General features: G+C 37.1%; 1 protein-coding gene across 22 annotated transcripts in view; it reads left to right on the top strand.

Annotated features, from left to right (window-relative positions):
• Window positions 1-20,508, top strand: part of rap1gapa (RAP1 GTPase activating protein a) — a 121,726-nt gene that overhangs the window by 53,414 nt on the left and 47,804 nt on the right. For 16 of the 22 annotated variants that reach the window (XM_048177252.1, XM_048177256.1, XM_048177242.1 and 13 more), the window contains one exon: window positions 17,851-17,944. Coding sequence is in view for 15 of the 22 variants with exons in the window: in XM_048177242.1 (XP_048033199.1) it covers window positions 17,851-17,944 (94 nt within the window). In the remaining 7 variants the exon portion in view is untranslated. Of the gene's footprint in view, window positions 1-5,039; window positions 5,709-5,743; window positions 5,778-11,502; window positions 12,221-17,850; window positions 17,945-20,508 lie in introns of those variants that run through there. The other 6 variants (XM_048177255.1, XM_048177258.1, XM_048177246.1 and 3 more) reach the window with 6 other exon arrangements.

Here is a 20,508-nt window from a genome sequence, read left to right as displayed (position 1 = left end):
GGCCTTGGGGAAAGCAGCTAGTTTATCAGTGTAGATACCAGCGCTAATAAAAAAATATTAGACCCGAGCATGCTGTGATGTTCAAGTTCCTCCTCCTCAAACTGAAGATGCCCATTTGGGTTAATTCCATCAAAATACCTTCAGGGCCAGAGGCACCATGGGGTGTTCTGATGGCAGAGACACGGGAAGATGAGAGGCATGTCAGATTGATGTGCCACGCATCAAAGCTCAGTTCAAGCTCACTTCTGGAGGTTCTGGCAGGCACACACACAGTCGGTCCACTCATCTGACCCATTACAGACTCAGCAGGCAGGCAGCTAGTGGAGGACATTATCTGTATCCAGAAAGAGCCAGTTGTGTGGTCATGTTTAGACCACTAAGATGAAAAAAATATATGTGAAATTCTGATGGTGTCATGTTTAATATGAATATGCCAAACTGCATATAAAATGTATAATTATTTTAATTATATTATATCTATGGCATGTTCACACAAGTGATCACACCAATATTTTTGAAAATAGGCTTATCTTCCATCTCCCCTATAGAGTTAAACAGATCATTGAATCTGATTAGACCGTTAGCATCTCGCTCAAAAATGACCAAAGAGTTTCGATATTTTTCCTATTTAAAACTTCTGTAGTTACATCGTGTACTAAGACAGACGGAAAATGAAAAGTTGCGATTTTCTAGGCCGATATGGCTAGGAACTATACTCTCATTCCGGCGTAATAATCAAGGAACTGCAATGATATTACGCAGCGCCTGAAAATAGGATAACTTCTGTCAACATAACGAGCGTGACCACCTGCTTACACGGAGCGTGCCTTGCAACCATGGAGATATTTGTGAGAGACGATTCAGAAGATATTTACTTTGGTGCAGATCCTGACCCGTATTTATTTGAACCGGAATACATTGAAGATGAGCTTGCTGGGGACTATTTTCAGGCGCTGCGTAATATCATTGCGCCTGCTGCATCCATGGTGCGACAGAAAAGTTCCTTGATTATTACCATAGACTGTAAAAAAATATGGACGTAGTGTCCGTGATGTCACCCATAGATTTCTGAACAGCACTTTTGACGCGTAAATTAGGCCACGGCCATCTTAGCTGCGCGTCACCGCACGTCACTCCCGGATAACTGAAAATGGGCAAAGAGGCGGGGAGGTGGTTTGAGCTGATGTGACTGGTTCCTGAAACCACGCCTGCCTAGCTCGACGTGACCATGTTAGCAAGCAAGCAAGGAGCTATCTATCTAGATCGTCTATGACAGGGATGGACAACTCCGGTCCTGGAGGGCCAGTGTCCAGCAGAGTTTAGCTCCAACCCTAATCAAACACACCTGAACCAGCTAATCAAGGTCTTTAGGATTAGTAGAAAGTTATAGGCAAGTGAGTTTTTATCAGGGATGGAGATAAACTCTGCAGGACACTGGCCCTCCAGGACCGGAGTTGTCCATCCCTGGTCTATGATCTAGATACTATCTAAATTATTAATGAAGATAAGTTTTATCATCAGAAAGTTCTAAAGGTTTTCTGTAAATCTACGGTGTTTTTTTTAAGATATAGATGCTCCAACACCAGTAATTTGTGTTGGGTGTGCAAATAACAACATGGAAAATTAAAATGGGACTTCATACCTTTATAATAGAGATCGCGAGATGAATCCAATCTGTGGCACTTGGGTAAAATATAAATGTCCATTGCAAAACAAAAAACAGTACTTTTTGTCCATGAAATATTGATATATTATCCATTGTTTGCATAACATTTCTTCTGAATGATCTGCTCTCTGTCATCGTTCTTCAAGAAATAATGCAATCTGAGCAGCGTTTATGTTGTAAAACTGTATACGATCGTATCTAACAAACAAATGAGCCAGTGTCCAAAGTATATTTTTTTCAAAATAGTGCAGCAGTTTTAGTTATAATATCCAAGCAGTGCTGTCAGAGTTGTATATCCTCCTGGTATTGTCATTGTAGTAAATCTCACAACCAAAACTTTCAGCCAATGCCACCATCCAACAACATGTGTTGTTTATCTTCCCCATGCATGCACATCTACACAGACACACATCAGTCTCGAATATTATGCAGCAAGCCATATTTTATAATTGTATAAAATAATCGAGCACAAATACGGCTGAGATGCCAAATTCAGCGGCAGCTGAGGTAACATGACGGCTCACAGACAGCAGCGCAATATACCTGTCACTCAAGTGACCACGCCCTTAATTATGCAGAACTTTAAGGCTTAATATAATTTAAAAGAATGAGTTAGAAAAAAATTCACCCCCCTCAGAGTTGTCATGAAGGGCAAAATTAGCAGTATAGACCAAAACCACAATTTGAACCAACTTGTAAACATGTTTTTTTCTGCTATAAACTTGGCCAATTTAACATGGGACTCAATGAGATTCTGCTCTCTTTTGGAGCCTGTCCCTAGCGGCCAGTCGATGAATCGCAGTTTAAGTCACTTCCGTATTGGCTTCAAGAGAGACCGGGGGAGGTTGCCGCTTGATTATTACGCCGGAATGAGAGTATAGTTCCTAGCTAGTCTGGGTAAACCCATTATCGAAGGCGATTCATCTGCGATATGAACGCGATATTGCGTGACTTGTCAGTGATCTATGGTTTTGTCTATTAAATGCCGCTCCATTTGAAAGCAGGTGATGGCGATTTAGCGGTAATCAGGGAACCGGCTTTACTGACGAAATGCGCGTGACAATCTCATGCGATATATCGTGCAGCCCTAATGAGTACAGGACTCTTTTACTTCAATGCCCCTTGATGGTAGACAATATTTTTATTATTTGCTCTATATGTTTCGTCTCCCTGCTTCTTGAATCTCGCGCCGCCTGAGCTGACTGGAATTCTTTTTGGTTGTCATGACAATGACGTAGTTTAGGGCGGCTATATTCCGCGTTCATTTACACTGAACCAAAACAGTATCACAGTCGCCTTTTAAACTCTCGACGATGCTGAATGACTTCTTTAGTTAGCAAACAAATTGCTTGAGTGGGTGTAAATACCGATCACTTTCATGTTTTTTTGCACAACCTGTAAAAATCGCTTGATGCCATTGCTGCTTCTGCAAACCGCGGATCAATGCTACAAACCAATACAAACTAAACCTGAGTCTCAATCAGCTCCCTAGTTCTCTAGGTCGTGAATCAGTATATCATGCAAGTGAATGTGGCTGATTCCCTGATCAGTGCCCTGACTACTGAACTAGGGAGCTGAGACACACAGTAAACCTGTCTGGAGTTTTCGCATCGCTCTGCAAAGTACGTCACCCGGATCGTTGATCTGATTGGTTGAAGGACTATCCAATTGCGTGACTAATGCTCGTTGATCACGCCTCTTGTGCAGTAGGAAATACATAGCAAACTCCCCAGACCAATGTTCAATTTTAAATTGAGCTTGGTCTGGTGACAGCCAGACTAGTTCCTAGCCATATCGGCCTAGAAAATCGCAACTTTTCATTTTCCGTCAGTCTTAGTACACGATGCAACTACAGAAGAGTCAAGTTTTAAATAGGAAAAACTCTTTGGTCATTTTTGAGGGAAATGCTAACAGTCTAATCAGATTCAATGATCTATGCTAAGCTATGCTAAAAGTGCTACCGCCAGACCAGAGATCGGCTGAATGGATTAAAAAATCGTAAAACTCAACTGCCAATTTTCTAAAATATTGCCGTGTTCCTTTAAGGTTGAACCACTGCAGTCACATGGACTATTTTAACAATGTCTTTACTACTTTTCTGGACCTTGAATGTGGTAATTATGTTGCTTTCTATGGGGGATAAAAAAAAAAAAAACTCAGATTTCATCAAAAATGTCTTAATTTATGTTCCGAAGATGAATGAAGGTCTTGTGGGTTTGGAACGAAATGAGAGTGAGCAATTAATGACAGAAATTTCATTTTTGGGTGAACTAACCCTTTAAGGAATGCCAATGTAAATAGGCTTAATATCAGAGAAGCAACTATTGTAAGTCTCAGATGCCCTTCTTACTGGTATCCTCTAGGGCCTTTCTTAAATTTTCAGCTGTTAGGAACCATTTACAGTAACCTGATAGTTTTGTACTTTTTCTAGTTTTCTTTTTAATAGACCCACTTAGAGCAGATTTAATCCACACAGTTTGGATCAAAAAATGCAAAATTCAGAATTTAAATCTCTGAATGAGTTGCATAATGTATTTTTAAATAGTTGTTGTCAACATGAAGGAATTAGGAGTTAATCTCAGATGCAGCTGCTTGGGTTTTTGCAGGGCCAAATGGAGGCAGGTGATGTACAGCCATTACCCATCTGTGTTCTCCTGGAGCGGGTCATTTAGGTTCTCTTCCGCTGAGCGAGAGAGAAGGGGAGACTTTAATTGCTGTAAATGGTGGTTTGGGTTTGTGGGTTCATCAGACATCTCATTCGCTCACTCTCTCTCTCTGGCTGAGAGAAGCACTGAGTCATGGTGCATTCTCTGGACTTCATATCCTCTTTTTTGCAAGAAAAACAGATATTATTTTCTTTGCTCTGTAGTGACAGTGGTCTGTTTTGTCATTATGTGAATGGTTTAACCCAGTGGCTCTTAAATGGTGGATAATCAGGGAAAACAATGCAGAATGGATAGACAAAGAATGTAATATAATTATGCACAGTTAGGATATGCATAACTCTATGGTATTTTGGAGTAAATTCATCTGTCACATGGTAGAACAGATGAAATAAACCGGTTGCATGAGATGCCATCCTCAAAAACTATGAACAAAACTACTCAAAGTAAAAGAAATTATGAGTAATACTACATTTAAATGTGGTGTAAATATAAAATACTGTCAATAAAAATATGTTATATAAAATATGTTTATATATGAGCATATTAGAATGATTTCGGATGGATCATGGGACTCTGAAGACTGGAGTAATTGCTGCTGCAAATTCAGCTTTTCCATCACAGGAATAAATTACATTTTAAAATATATTAAAATAGAAAACATTGCGTGTGTGTGCTTATTTTTACTTTTGTTTCATAATCAACTTTGCTATGTGTTTTCCACTTGATGTCCATATAATTTCTTGGACCTGAAGCAAAACCACTTGAGAAAATCCTATCTTGCCTCATTTGTGTGATTTATCTTGAAGCCGTACAGGAGATTGATGAGATCAAATGGAGAAGGTGAAAGACAGACTGTCTTCTCATTTATTTATATATTTGTCATACAGTAAATCCTAAAATGTTCCTCAGTGGATTGGAATTTAATAGATTTGATTGATGTCTGCATGTTGCTTTAGGCGGGATTAACAACATACATTAGGATAATATGTACTAGCCACTTTAAGGGATATCAGTGTTTACATATAATGAAGTGCATGCGCTGACTGCACCTGCTCGCTTGGCGGATGGAATCCAACATAAACAGGTGTCGTCTTCCCAAAGGGCGTTTCCATGTCAATGGGACCTTCAAGTCCTGTGTGTTTATAGAGGTCGTTTCCTGATCACACAGCATCAGGCCCTCACAAGTTACATCATTCTGCCCTTGAGAGGATGAAAACATGTCACTGCATCATGTGGTGCACTTGTCATCCAGCCCCGCTATGACCATACATTACTAGACCATAGTGGGAGATGCGATAGTATGATTATATTACAGCTAAAAATGAAAACCCATCATCGGACTTATTTAACAACTGGATCATGCAAATTGTATAGAGGTGAGATGCGTTGCCTCTGTTGGGATGTTTTTTTTTTTTTTAAAGCTATCCACCCACACAGGAGATGAGGTCAGTGGCAGCAGTTGTGATCCTGTTGTGTAAATGTTTTGAACATGACTCAGTTTGACTCTGATGGAGCTAGTGCTAATCTGAGTAATGCTTTCTTCACAAATGCATAAGGGAACTGGGGAGGAGGGAGTGAGAGAGAGTGCAGTGGGGGTCTGCTGAGGTTATGCTGTTTGAATTTTGGGGCTGAGGTGAAGTGATATTTGTTCTGGGCTTTATTTTCATTTTGTTTTGTTTTGTTGTTCAGAGCTTTATTTTGTTTTGTGAATTTAATCTTTAATGTAACTCTGTGACAGTAAATAGATTCTGGCTTGAAAATGACAAGGTGCATAACTGATTTGATTTTAATTTTAAATCCAATCTAGGGCTGCACGTTTTTGGAAAAAAAGTGACATTGCAATATTTTGTTTTAGTTTTTTTTTTTGCTATATATATTGCGATATGAAAAAAAAATCACCAGATGACTTGAATAGCTCTATTTGGAAAGAATTAATCATTCTAGAATCATTGGGGTGATTTTGTAGGTGAGTGAATACGCATATAAAATAATGAACAAATTACAAGCATAGATAAATATAATAGAACAAAGATACAAATGAAATAAACAGTGCTTTATGTTTTTCAGACAAGTCTAACAGTATTCAGGTACAGAAAATCAAATGTAAAATAACACTGCACAGTCTTCACTGTATAAATTAAATATAATTCATCTGTGTTAAAGCTACAAATGTGATTTTTCTCTTTGTGTTTTATTGTTTGATTAGCATTCATGATACAGACAGCAGCAGGAATATTAGGCTGCTGTCACTTTAAGACCGACTGCGCGGATCTGCTATATTTTTATACATCCTTTTTCTTACCTTCAGGGACTTAAGTCATAAGCAACTGTTTATGAGGGTACTTGCAGAGACGTGCATTTTGACAATTGTTTTTTTGCATGTATGAGTCTGTTTAAGCACAAATAGACGCTAAAGAGAAAGGAATTCGATGTTCATGTGCATCTGCGCGGCTGTGTGTGTGTGTGTGTGCACACAAAACAGCTGCACATTCAGAATTGAGCTCTTTTTCAACCTTCTTGCGTTCAAATGGTTTAAAATCCTTGTATGTTTAAACTTTCATCGTATGATGGTCAAACTTTGCAATTAACCCAAGAATCACGTGCGTTTTGAACCATGGTGTCTGGACCGTACATATTAAAGGATTAGTCCACTTTCAAATCAACTTTTCCTGATAATGTACTCACCCCCATGCCATCCAAGATATTCATGTCTTTCTTTCTTCAGTCAAAAAGAAATGAAGGTTTTTGATGAAAAAATTCCAGGATTATTCTCCTTATAGTGGACTTCAATGGCCTCCAGATGGTTGAAGGTCAAAATTACAGTTTCAGTGCAGCTTCAAAGGGCTTTAAATGATACCAGACGAGGAATAAGGGTCTTATCTAGTGAAACGATCGGTCATTTTTGGAAAAAAATTTAAATGTATATGCTTTATATAAACAAATGTTCGCCTTCTAAGTGCTTCCGCCAAAACCACATTTCCGTATTCTCCAAAAAGTTTACGTTGTATGTCCTGCGCCTTTCCTATTCAATTTACGGAACGAACGCAGCGCCAGTTTTTCCGTAAGTAGAATAGGGAAGGTGTAGGATATACAGCTTACGACCTTCAACCGTCTGGAGGCCATTGAAGTCCACTATAAGGAGAATAATCCTGGAATGTTTTCATCAAAAACCTTAATTTCTTTTCGACTGAGGAAAGAAAGACATGAACATCTTGGATGACATGGGGGTTAGTAAATTATCAGAAAAATTTTATTTAATAGTGGACTAATCCTTTAACAATCCCGTATACTTGACATCGCACATCTTGTGATGTGACTATCGCGGATGCGCACATCGCGATATGGATGCTAAAATGATATATCGTGCTGCCCTAATCCAAACTGATGCTTCAAAGATTATTACAAGTATTTCTTGTCATTTTGATAAAACTGTGACAAAATCTATGTCAGAAAGAAAAGTAACTTTACCTTGGTGATTTATTTTAAAGGTGCCGTAGAACGTGTTTTCAAAAGATGTAATATAAGTCTAAGGTGTCCCCTGAATGTGTCTGTGAAGTTTCAGCTCAAAATACCCCATAGATTTTTTTTTTATTCATTTTTTAAATGCCTATTTTGGGGCATCATTAAATATGTGCCGATTCAGGCTGCGGCCCCTTTAAATTCTTGTGCTCCCCGCCCCCCCGGAGCTCGCGCTTGCCTTAAACAGCATAAACAAAGTTCACACAGCTAATATAACCCTCAAAATAGATCTTTACAAAGTGTTCTTCATGCAGCATGTCTAATCGCGTAAGTACAGTGTTTATTTGGAAGTTTACATTTGATTCTGAATAAGTTTGATGGTGTTCCATGGCTAAAGCGAACATTACACACTTTTGGAGAGATTTATAAAGAATGAAGTTGTGTTTATGATTTATACAGACTGCAAGTGTTTAAAAAATGAAAATAACGACAGTCTTGTCTCCGTGAATACAGTAAGAAACGATGGTAACTTTAACCACATTTAACAGTACATTAGCAACATGCTAACGAAACATTTAGAAAGACAATTTACAAATATCACTAAAAATATCATGTAATCATGGATCATGTCAGTTATTATCGCTCCATCTGCCATTTTTCACTGTTGTCCTTGCTTGCTTACCTAGTCTGATGATTCAGCTGTGCACATCCAGACGTCCTGCCCTTGTCTAATGCCTTGAACATGAGCTGGCATATGCAAATATTGGGGGTGTACATATTAATGATCGGTATTATATTGAGATTCGCCTGTTCTTCGGAGGTCTTTTAAACAAATGAGATTTACACAAGAAGGAGGAAACAATGGTGTTTGAGACTCACTTTATGTCATTTCCATTTACTGAACTCTTGTTATTTAACTATGCCAAGGTAAATTCAATTTTTAATTCTAGGGCACCTTTAATCTGTAAAATTTGCAACAGCAATGTTTAATCAAAGAAACCCAAATCTTTAAGTTTGCAAGGCATAAAAATAATTTCAGTCATGACAACTCTTACCCGTAACAGATCTATACAGGTGGAGCTAGGGAAGGTGGAGGATTTCTGAAAGGGCACTACAACAGCTACAGCAAATGCTGACCAGTATTTAAAGGTTGAACAGTGAGCTCATTGGCTACTGATACAGCAGGAACCAATCAGCTGTGCCCTATAGAGAATGATGTGATTGCAAGAAGATTGAGTTAATTGAGTTTCATGACAGAACTTTGTATGTCTGTAATCATTGAATGTACGGCAAATTAACAGTGCAGCGCAAATGACTTTTTTTCATTTTTGTATGTCGAATGAGAGAAGGAGAGGAACAGAGTGAACTCCTTTGAGATTTTTCCCCCCTGTGCTTAAGTTTGGGTTGTCACATTACTATTCATATATTCTAAGACATTTTGGATTATTGCTTGAATAGATTAATATTCTTGGAGTATGCAGGCATGCACTCCTGGATGAAGAGTCTTTAGTAAGCTTTTATTAGTCAGAACGGCACAATGTATTAGTAATGCTGCTGTCAGATTGCCATTTCATTTAAAAGCACCTAAAAGCTCACCTACACAAATCCAAGTTTCAAGATCTTGTGGTCTATGCGATTCAGTTTGTATGGCAAATATATTTTTAGTCTGAGTCATTTTGCTTTTGTGGTTTTGTCTTTGTCTCCCTAAAGACAGATATGGAGACAGGAAACGGATCTATTTTATGACAGAAAAACAACTTTTTCTCTGAGGCTGTTGTCTAGACCTACAAACCGATCTGTTTTAAAATCTTTTTTTTTTTGTGCTGTTCTCCACCTCTCGGAGGACAGATGGAGATGCTGAACACCTGCAAGGCTCAGTTGCCTCCATTAGAAGTGGTTTAAGTTATCAGGGAGAGTTAGAGATCAGATATGAGCTGCATGATGGCTTCTGGGCAGTCTGAAAGACTCAGTGTGGGATGACAATTTTCTATATTTATATATTTCTCCCTTTTTTGACAGACTTTGATTTTGACTTAAGCTGTGTTGTCTTTTTGTCTGCCATCTTCAGCATCTTTTTCATATTCTAATAACAGCCCTTTCAGTTTAACGTGATCTTCTTTATTCTCTGAATGAGAAGTTGCACGAGCCATGTGTTTTCAGCTTTCCAAGGCCAGCAGATTATGCTCACTGATTACAACAAAACACGTCTCTCCGAGGGGTAGGAGATTTTCCTCTAATCCTACATTATCTCTTTGAGTTATGCTGTGGACAGCAGTATTTTGCTGTCATATGGTACACATGTGTTGGCTTTACAGATATCTGGTGCAGTAAGGTGCTGTCTGTATGTTTACTTTGGCTTAATTGACTGGCTGTGTTTGTAGAAGCATCTGAAAGAAATAGTTCACCCAAAATGGGTATTCTGCCTTAAAATGGGTATGTTGTTTTAAACCTGCATGACTTTCTTTCTTCTGTGGATTCAAGCACCTTGTATGCTATAGTCCAAGCTATATTCAAAGCAGTCTTTGTGGATTCATGTCCGATATTAAATAAATCATTCTTCTCTTTTATCAAATATGATTTATTAAAGACAAATCATCCTTTTGAGGTGGATCTTTTCATTGAATTGGTTGATCTAGCTCAGAATCGGAATACAGTGCATGAATCATTTGGACCACTTTTAATATATATAGTTCTTTTAAATTGTGATATTACACAATATTACTGCTTTTTTTTTTACTGTATTTTTGATTATGAGCATAAGAGACTTCTTTCAAAAAAAATAAACATCAAAAACTGGAAATATATTATATTATATTATATTATATTATATTATATTATATTAAATTAATTCCATATGAATATAGCCTTAAAGGGTTAGTTCACCCAAAAATGAAAATAATGTCTTCAATTACTCACCCTCATGTTGTTCTACACCCGTAAGACCTTCATTCATCTTCGGAGCACAAATTATGATATTTTTGATCAAATCCGATGGCTCACTGAGGCCTGCAATGCCAGCAATGGTACTTCATCTCTCAAGATCCATAAAGGTACTAAAAACATATTTAAATAAGTTCATGGGAGTACAGAGGTTCAATCTCAATATTATAAAGTGACAAGAATATTTTTGGTATGCCAAAAAACCAAAATAATGACTTTTTAACAATATCTAGTGATGGCCGATTTCAAAACACTGCTTCATGAAGCTTCGGAGCTTTGAATCGAATCAGTGGTTCGGAGCACCAAAGTCACGTGATTTAAGCAGTTTGACGGTTTGACACGCGATCCGAATCACTGAATCGTTCATAAAGCTCCGAAGCAGTGTTTTGAAATTGGCCATCACTAGATATTGTTAAAAAGTCATTATTTTGTTTTTTTTGGTGCACAAAAAATATTCTCGTCGCTTTATAATATTAAGATTGAACCACTGTACTCACATGAACTGATTTAAATATGTTTTTTGTACCTTTATGGATCTTGAGAGAGGAAGTACCATTGCTGGCGATGCAGGCCTCACTGAGCCATCGGATTTCATCAAAAATATCTTAATTTGAGTTCTGAAGATGAACGAAGGTCTTACGGGTGTAGAACAACATCAGGGTGAGTAATAAATTACATTATTTTCATTTTTGGGTGAACTAATTCTTTAAATTCATAAATTACCTTATACGTTATTATTATTTTTGTAAAAAGTCATACAGATTAAAATGGCACGAGGGTGAGTAAACAATTTAAAAATTTCATTTTTGGCCTAACTATATATAGACCATGTGTGCTGTCACCCCTCTGATGTGACAAACCAGGAAGCTGTTTCAAGATAATACTTCCTATATTAAACTCCCATATTGTGTTTGTAAGAAAATTACCATGCCGTTTCCATGGGTTCCCACTCATCCATCTAATCCACTTTACATTAAGTGCTTTTAATAGATCCTTAACTTAAGAAAAACAAGCTCTTGAATATAAACCTCCCTGCAGGCTCAAGAGAGGATGTCAGGAGCAGACAAAGAGCAATTTGTTTAAAAAAGCATGTTAAGGTAGGATTACAGTTTATCGAATGGGATATAGGACACAATTTGTTAGTGAATTTGTTGCCTGAGCAACAGTATGTGATGGGGAGGTGTGTGTTTAATTAAGGCAAAACACGATGAATGCAAATTGCAGCTCCATCAGACAGCTCAGATGGACAGCCCTCAGTGTTTGAGTGAGCGGGGGAGGGGACGGGTGCGTAAGAGCGTGGACGGGGAGGGTGAGAGACACATAAAGAAAGAAGAGAGAGGAAAAGAGCAGTAGAGTAGGAGCAAGAGAGCGATACAGACAGCAAATGAAGTGATAGTGGGAGGATCAATGCTTCTAGCAGGTGTGCGACTGACTTGAGAAGCTCACCGCTGCCAGACAGGAGAGGAGATCCTACATCCATCCACACGCAGTGAGTAATCGCACTGTATCTGTGTACAGGAATATCAAGCGTGACAGTTGTACTTGCAGTTTGGTATTTCTGGCATTCGCTATACTGGTTAGGAGATTGGCGGGACTGCCAAAGCAGCTGGCAGGTGTGCGGCGCATGAACGGTGTCATGTAGAATATGCTTTTAGAGACGAGCAGATTGCCAGAGCCTTCATTAACACATATAGAGGGATGCTGGGAGATTTTATACGGAGCTAGAGAGACCGCATTGAGCTCATCTGCGAGCAGTAACTGAACGTCACGGCTCATTGTTTACAATTAACTTCTTAACGGGTGACCTATCAACCTCTTTAGTTGTACTCCAAGCTTCAGTGCTCGTGGAATACAGGAATTGACTTGTGAGCTTTTAGTGCTTTGTACTTTTCTCCAGTGTCACATCTGAGACCATAGTTCATATTTCATTATAGTTCCTTCTTCTTATTTTATCCTGCATCTGCTGTGGTTACTCAAACTCGCTGAAGACAGAGGTGAGAAAGTAATGAAACATTCCTGCGTGATAGCATAACCCCAGGAGTTAATGGTTTATGTAATATCATATATAACTGCATTCCTCTCATTGGCAGACTTTAAATATCTGATTTACTCTCAATCGAACTTTGCTCAGCAGACCAAGAGGAAAGCAAGAGGAGAGGATGATAGAAAGAGGTTTGATTTCAATTTTTTAGATATTATAGCTGTTGAGAGGAGAAAGATTTCATGTCTTCATCATATTGACACTTAGTATGCTCTCAGATGCTGGTGAATTCATTACAATTTAGAGCTTGAGAGGTGAGTATTGTCAGTTTGTCTGCCTGATTGAGGACTTTTCATTAATGTCAACGTAATGTTAATGGGATGATGCACTTCTGTAATAGTGATGCACCACTATTAAAATTTGGACTGATGCCATTAAACAGAATTTTATAAAATTATTATTCTTAATTAAAATAATTATTGAAATCATTTTCATGAATGTCCTATATTAAAATATTATTGTCTAGGGCTGTCAAACGATTAATCACGATTAATCGCATACAAAATAAAAGTTTGAGTTTGCCTAATATATGTGGGTGTACTGTGTGTAATTATTATATATATATAAATACAAACACATCCATGTATATATTTGAGAAATATTTACAAGTATATGTATTTATTTATATTTTTATATAATTTATATTATATATAAATAAATTTTTTGTACATAAATAACATATTTCTCTTAAATATATACATTAATTTGTGTATTTATACATATTAATTACACACAGTACTCACACATATACAAACTCAAACTTTTATTTTGTATGCGATTAATCGCGATTAATCGTGATTAATCATCATTGTCTAAATAAAATAAAAGCACTCAATTCTAAAATAAAAAAATCAATAATTTTAAATGCTACAATGAATCTAGGCATCAACATTTTTATATACAAAATGAAAAATGGATATACCTTTTGAGATTTGTTATTACATTTATATATTTAACTGTTAAATTGTTAGTTAATTTATTATTAGTTAGTTTTAATGATGGGAAAGGTCATTTAAATGCGAAAATAGGGAAAATGACTTGCACAATTGAAATATCCAACATTTATACCAATATCAGTTATGGATACCGTTCGATTAAAGGGTTAGTTCACCCAAAAATAAAAATTCTGTCATTAATTACCCACCCTTATGTCGTTCCAAACCTGTAAGACCTTCTTTCATCTTCGGAACACAAATTACAATATTTTTGATGAAATCCGAGAGCTCTCTGACTCCTCGATACGCAGCAACTTAACCACCACTTTCATGGTCCATAAAGGTTATAAAGACATCGTTAAAATAGTCGACGTGGCTGCAGTGGTTCAACCTTAGTTTTATGAAGTGACGAAAATACTCTGTTAGCGCTTCCAGGTTCTACATCAGAACGCTGTCTCAGTATTGGCAGATGCTGTTCACGTGAGCAGCATAACGCACGCGTGTGATGCTGATGCAGTAGCCGGCCAATAATGACTCAGCGTTCTGATATAGGACCTGGAAGTGATGGAAAATGAACAGCGTACGACATGAGGGTGTATTTAAAGTAATTAAAGCTGCTCTAAGTGATGTCACACGTTTTTAGGCCAAAACATTTTTTGTCACATACAGCAAACATCTCCTCACTATCCGCTAGCTGCCTGTCCCCTGAACACACTGTAAAAAAACGCGGTCTCTGTAGTCGCCACAAGCTCCGAAAACGGCAATAAAAACAAACTGGTGCAGCCTGGACCACGAATCATAATAAACATGCTCCAGCCAATAACCGACAAGAATGATTTTAAATGCGCGTTCATGACTGTTTCAGGAAGCACGGAGGGGAGGGGGAGGAGGAGGAGGAGGGAGGGTCTAGCTAGCCTCTGTTTTGTTTTACAACACTTCGAACGTCAACAAAAAGTTACTCCACCCAGGATCACTTAGAGCACCGTTAATGACAGAATTTTAAAACATCTGTATTGTTGGCCAATTACCGATATGTTAGCCATATATTTGTGCATCCCTGTTTTTCAAACATCGTGACTAATGTGTTTTTGACAAAAAAGTTGAGATGTTTCACTAAAAAAATCTGGCTGCGTTTTTATGAAGTAAGCTTTAATACACTAAACTCAAGACAAAACAAAAATCTGAAAATCATAATTGAATTAATGCAATAATTGAATTAATTGAACTAATACAATAGTAGTTGTTTTCCCATTATGTATTAAGTTTTTAAAGAATTTTTTAACATCAAAACATCATCAAATAACGATTTGTATAATGTTATGTATAATTTCATGGCTGTACTCCAGTAGTGTAGTTTCACAGTGCTGTGATGCCTGCAGACTTCAGCGAGGATTTTGTCTGTTTGGTGCATGGAATTGGTTTTTTGGGCTCAGCTGTAGGGAGTGAAATAATGATCCTGGTTGTGAATGCAGAGCAATCCCTCAGCAGTCCGGTGGGAATTTCTTGCTTGTGTGGGAAGAGAATTAGTACACTGGAATTCTAATTACTCTGTAGTGTTATAAACCAACCGGATCTATGTGTCAGTTTAACAGTACAGTAAGTTACCACTACATTATATATATAATTCACCACGACATATTGAGCCTTTAATAATCAATTTTTATAGCTAAAGTAGGATATGCACTTCATTGAAATTAATTTAAAGGATGGTCAGTAAATGGAAATTAGTCTAATTGAGCATATCAGCAAATGGGCAAAACCGTACAATACAGAAGAGCTGTGTGTGGATGTTGGCTGCTTGGAGAGATTTTGTTTTATCATTTGTTTTGGCGCTGAGCTGTGGTTCATTTAAGGTCCGTGTTCCAGCACTGCAGATCACTCCCACATTACATCACATCCATTATCCACTGCAGAAATCCATGCCACCTAGATATTTATGGATGAGTTAAAGGCAAAAGTTCACTTAAACTTCCATATGTGGGTTTTGGGGCAATCTGGAGGTTAATTTAAAACAAACCTCAAATGATGGTTTGCTGTAACGTATTAATATATAAACGTTAACTTAAAAGCCGAAGGGCTTAAAAATCGAATTTACCTATAAAGTAGCTGTCTGGTTTTGATGGATGGCGGATAGAATATGCAAGCAATGGAGCGTCTGCTGCCGTAGAGCTTAGACTCTGCATTTTTTTCCCACAACAACCTGTAATGGGCATCACTGGGACTGACATGAGAGCTATTTAGATGCACAGACTGGAAGGTTACCTCTCTTTTTGAGAGATTCATCACAAGTCTTCTTTTGACTTTCTCTTACAAACTAGAGAGATAACACAAGTGCACATTTGAAATAGTTCTCAACTTAAATAACACTATTGCAACTCCTCCTTGATGTCAGAAGGAAGGATTTTCCAAGATATGGATCTTCAGACAAGTCTTTTTGCCTGAAGCAATACAGTACAAGCACCACACGGGTCCTGAGAAGTAAATTCAGTCAAGAGCTGCACCACCTTTTAATAGATGCTAAATGCACTGAAAAACTTCTGCACTGTATTTAAATAGAAATTATTGAAATTTTCACGATAAATACACCTCATTTCTGTTCAGATCAGACTCACAGATTCCACCTTATTCGCAAAACACATCACTATTTGCTTGGCATATTGGCAAATTGCATTCAGTACAAATTTTATGGGCACATTTGCTCAATTACACGATTTGCATAATTCCCTTAGTTGTACCAGGTATTATTAAATTCCATTTAATTGTGCACAAGATTTTATAGTTTTCCATTTCCTAAATTACCGTGGAGGATATGCGTCAGAGCAATGGCAGTTATCTCAATGGAGTTTCTGGTGGATTGTCTGTTGGTAAATTTTTATGAAAACATTTAGCAAAGAATACATTTTCCAGCTGTCTTATTATGGAGCATTCAGGGTCATTCTTTAGCTCACTTACATCGTCCTAAACCTTATTTAGCCTGCAATGTAATACAATCCGTTTCTCCTCAACTAAAGTATAATGGGAAATCTAATCATGGCCTCATGTCAAAACAATAGGATTCTGAAAAAATTAGATTATACCAACCCCCGCATATATTGCACATCACCTCTACAACTCCATGGAGCTTTGCACTGACAGAGAAACCTGCTAATCTAAATGCAAAGCCTGCTCAGAGGTGCTGACCGTACGGCCATGTGGGTTGGCGGGGAGGGGGGTTGGTGATACAACTGTCATTACTCAGGCTATTACAGTGCTAAAGCTTCCTGTGCTGTGACCCCATGGCCTTTGGCCATTTAGAACAGTTATTCTCAAGTGATTTTGCTGCAGGTCCAACATTGTGGTCCAGTGGTAACATTTTCACAAATGTACCAAAAATCTTCTTAAAATCAAACATGAAATGTATTATATTATATTATATTATATTATATTATATTATATTATATTATATTATATTATATTATATTATATTATATTATATTATATTATATTATATTATATTATATTATATTATATTTTTTTAAGATTATTTTTCATGTTTTTTTTATTATTTTTAATTTTTTTTATTTGCATTCGAACTTTAACATAACAAGCTAACACAAGTGAAAATATAAGACTTCACAGACTGAGATATAACAATAGTTATTATATAGTGCTACATAAAAAAATAATAAAAAATAACATCAATAAAATTAAAATACACTGTAGGGGTTAAACAAAATCATAGTGCTTAAACAAATTATATTATATTATATTATATTATATTATATTATATTATATTATATTATATTATATTATATTATATTATTGGCTATATTACCTAGTGACAGATTCATTTGGGTATATGGGAAACATTTTCCTCCCTTTATAAAGTTAATAAGCTTTTCTTTTCTTTTTCTTTTTTTTTTTTGTATTTAGGACTGTCAAGTTTACATTAATTTAATGTATTTAAATTATACAAACAATAAGAAGGTGAAAATTAAGGCAATTAATCATTGACTGACAGGCCTAAATGATTTGCATTTTGCATTGTTTTCCATGCTGTGACCCTTTCAGAAGGTTGAGAACCACTGGTGTAGTTTTATATTGTGGTGTGGATTTGTGTATGTGCATGTGTAGTGCTGAACTGAAGTGTGTTTCTCATTACAGGAAACAGGATGGAGGAGAGCCCTGCATCTCTAACACACTAGATCCTTCACTGTTCCAGCCATCACTGCCCCACACCGGCCCTGCGTTCCTCAAGGTATCACAAAACTCTTGCCTGCTTGCATGCTGAGTGCCCTCCCATCCTGCCAACGCTTGACTTTTGCTTGCTGAGTCTGTCTCACCTCTCCTGACCCATCTGCTCCATTACTGTGAGCCCATGTAGAACTAATACTGATTTGCATGAGGCCGGTGTTTGGAGGGATGATTGCGGACTTTTCTGTTTGTTATTAATACACATGATTGACATGCCATGCAGTTAAATGAGAGTGATGTAATTAAATGCCAGAAGCTATAAATTAACAAATGTCAGGCCAGTTTCTCAGTCACACCCTTTATTTCATGAGATAAACTAATGCCTGTCAAAATAGTATTGATTAGGTAAGGTCATTTTCCGCTGACAGCTAGTCAGTGACTTACACAGTAGCTCCAAAGATTCAGCTTTGTGAACTAAAACTGCTCACATGACCCTTAAAGGAACAGTTCAAACTAAATGAAAATTCTCCCATCATTTACCCAGCCTTATATTGTTCCAAACCTGATTGATATTGAGCATAAAAGGAGAAATATTAAAGAATGTACTCTTTTCCATGTGATTAAAATGATTAGGGGGGGACACTGTAAAATTATTATAAAGTGGTCCAAATGGCAGTATTCCAAGTATTTTGAACCCATACAATAGCTTTGAGTAAGAAACTGACTGATTGAAGTTGAAGTGACCGGGTTGAGTCAGTGAGCGTGAATCATTCTGGGGTGAGTTTCCCGAAAGCAACTATGGTCGAAAGTTCCGTTGTTATCAGCATAGTTCAAAGAGTCATTGTTTCCCAAAACCATAGTGTGTGGTTGGAACGACAGATCTTGACCTGTGGTTAGAAGCATAGTATCTTCTTCGCATGAAATGTGGACATAATACAGTGGTTCTCAAACTTTTTTGGTCACGCCCCCCTTAAATCTTTTGGTCAGCTTTTGGTACCAATCACTATTCACACGCTTAAACACCATTGCAATGGCAGTTTTCAGTTTTCCACTGTCTTAAAGGTGCAATAGGTGATTCTCTAGAGACATTTTTTGTTATAATGGTTGAAATTCTCCTCATATCCTAATCACTATGTTAAACGGTCTAAATGTATTTTTATAAATATATATACAGTGGCATGAAAAACTATGTGAACCCCTTGCAGAATCTGTGAAAATGAGAATTATTTTAATAAAATAAGTGATTTCATACAAAATGCATGTTATTTTTTATTTAGTACTGTCCTGTGTAAGATATTTTACATAAAAGATGTTTACATTTAGTTCACAAGACAAAACAATAGCTGAATTTATTAAAATAGCCCCATTCAAAAGTTTATGAACCATTGATTCTTAATACTGTGTGTGGTTACCTGATTATCCACGACTGTTTTTATGTTTTGTGATGGTTGTTCATGAGTCTCTTGTTTGTTCTGAGCAGTTAAACTGAGCTCTGTTCTTCAGAAAAATCCTCCAGGTCTTGCAGAAATTTCAGTTTTCAAGCATTTTTGTATATTTTAACCCTTTCCAGCAGTGACTGAATGATTTTGAGATCCGTCTTTTCACACTGAGGACAATTGAGGGACTCAAACACAACTATTAAAAAAGGTTCAAACATTCACTGATGCTCCAGAAGGAAACACGATGCATTAAGAGCTGGGGGGTGAAAACTTTTGAACAGGATGAAGATGTCACAATTTTTCTTATTATATTTAAATATCATTGTTTTTCATTTAGTACTGCCCTTCAGAAGCAACAGAAGATACTTGCATGTTTCCCGGAAGAAACATTAAGTACAATTTACCTTGATATTTAAATTCAAAAGTTTTCACCCCCCGGCTCTTAATGTGTCTTTTTTCCTTCTGGAGCATCAGTGAATGTTTGAACCTTTTTTAATAGTTGAGTTTGAGTCCTTCAATTGTCCTCAGTGTGAAAAGACAGATCTCAAAATCATACAGTCACTGCTGGAAAGGGTTCAAATATGCAAAAAATCCTTGAAAACTGAAGAATCTGCAGGACCTGGAGGATTTTTCTGAAGAACAGAGCTCGGTTAAACTGTTCAGAACAAAACGAGGGACTCATGAACAACCATCACAAAACAAAAAAAACAGTTGTGGATCATCCAGGTAACCACACACAGTATTGAGATTCAATGGTTCACAAACTTTTGAATGGGGCCATTTGAATAAATTCAGCTATTGTTTTGTCTTGTGAACTAAACGCAAACATCTTTTATGTAAAATATCTTACTCAGGACAGTACTAAATAAAAAATAACACGCATTTTTTATTATCCCTCTTATATTATTAAAATAATTCTCATTTTCACAGATTCTGCAAGGGGTTCACATACTTTTTCATGCCACTGTAGTCTGTAGAAGGCGTTGGACCATAAAATGTTCATCCAATCATTATATTCGGTCCGAATGAAATAATACAATGTCCTACCTGCCTGTCAACGTATGTTTTTACATACCCTCGCGAGCCCTGTTCACACAGACATCGTGCGTCATCAGCGCGTTTCATGCTATGCAGAATTAATGTAGACAGACGTCAGTCACGGAGCACCACAAACAAACAGCAGCCACCT

The sequence above is a fragment of the Megalobrama amblycephala genome, linkage group LG24, assembly GCF_018812025.1.
Source record: "Megalobrama amblycephala isolate DHTTF-2021 linkage group LG24, ASM1881202v1, whole genome shotgun sequence".
Taxonomy (NCBI): domain Eukaryota; kingdom Metazoa; phylum Chordata; class Actinopteri; order Cypriniformes; family Xenocyprididae; genus Megalobrama; species Megalobrama amblycephala.
Note: the sequence above shows the minus strand (reverse complement) of the source record. Positions and strands in the feature narration are given on the sequence as shown.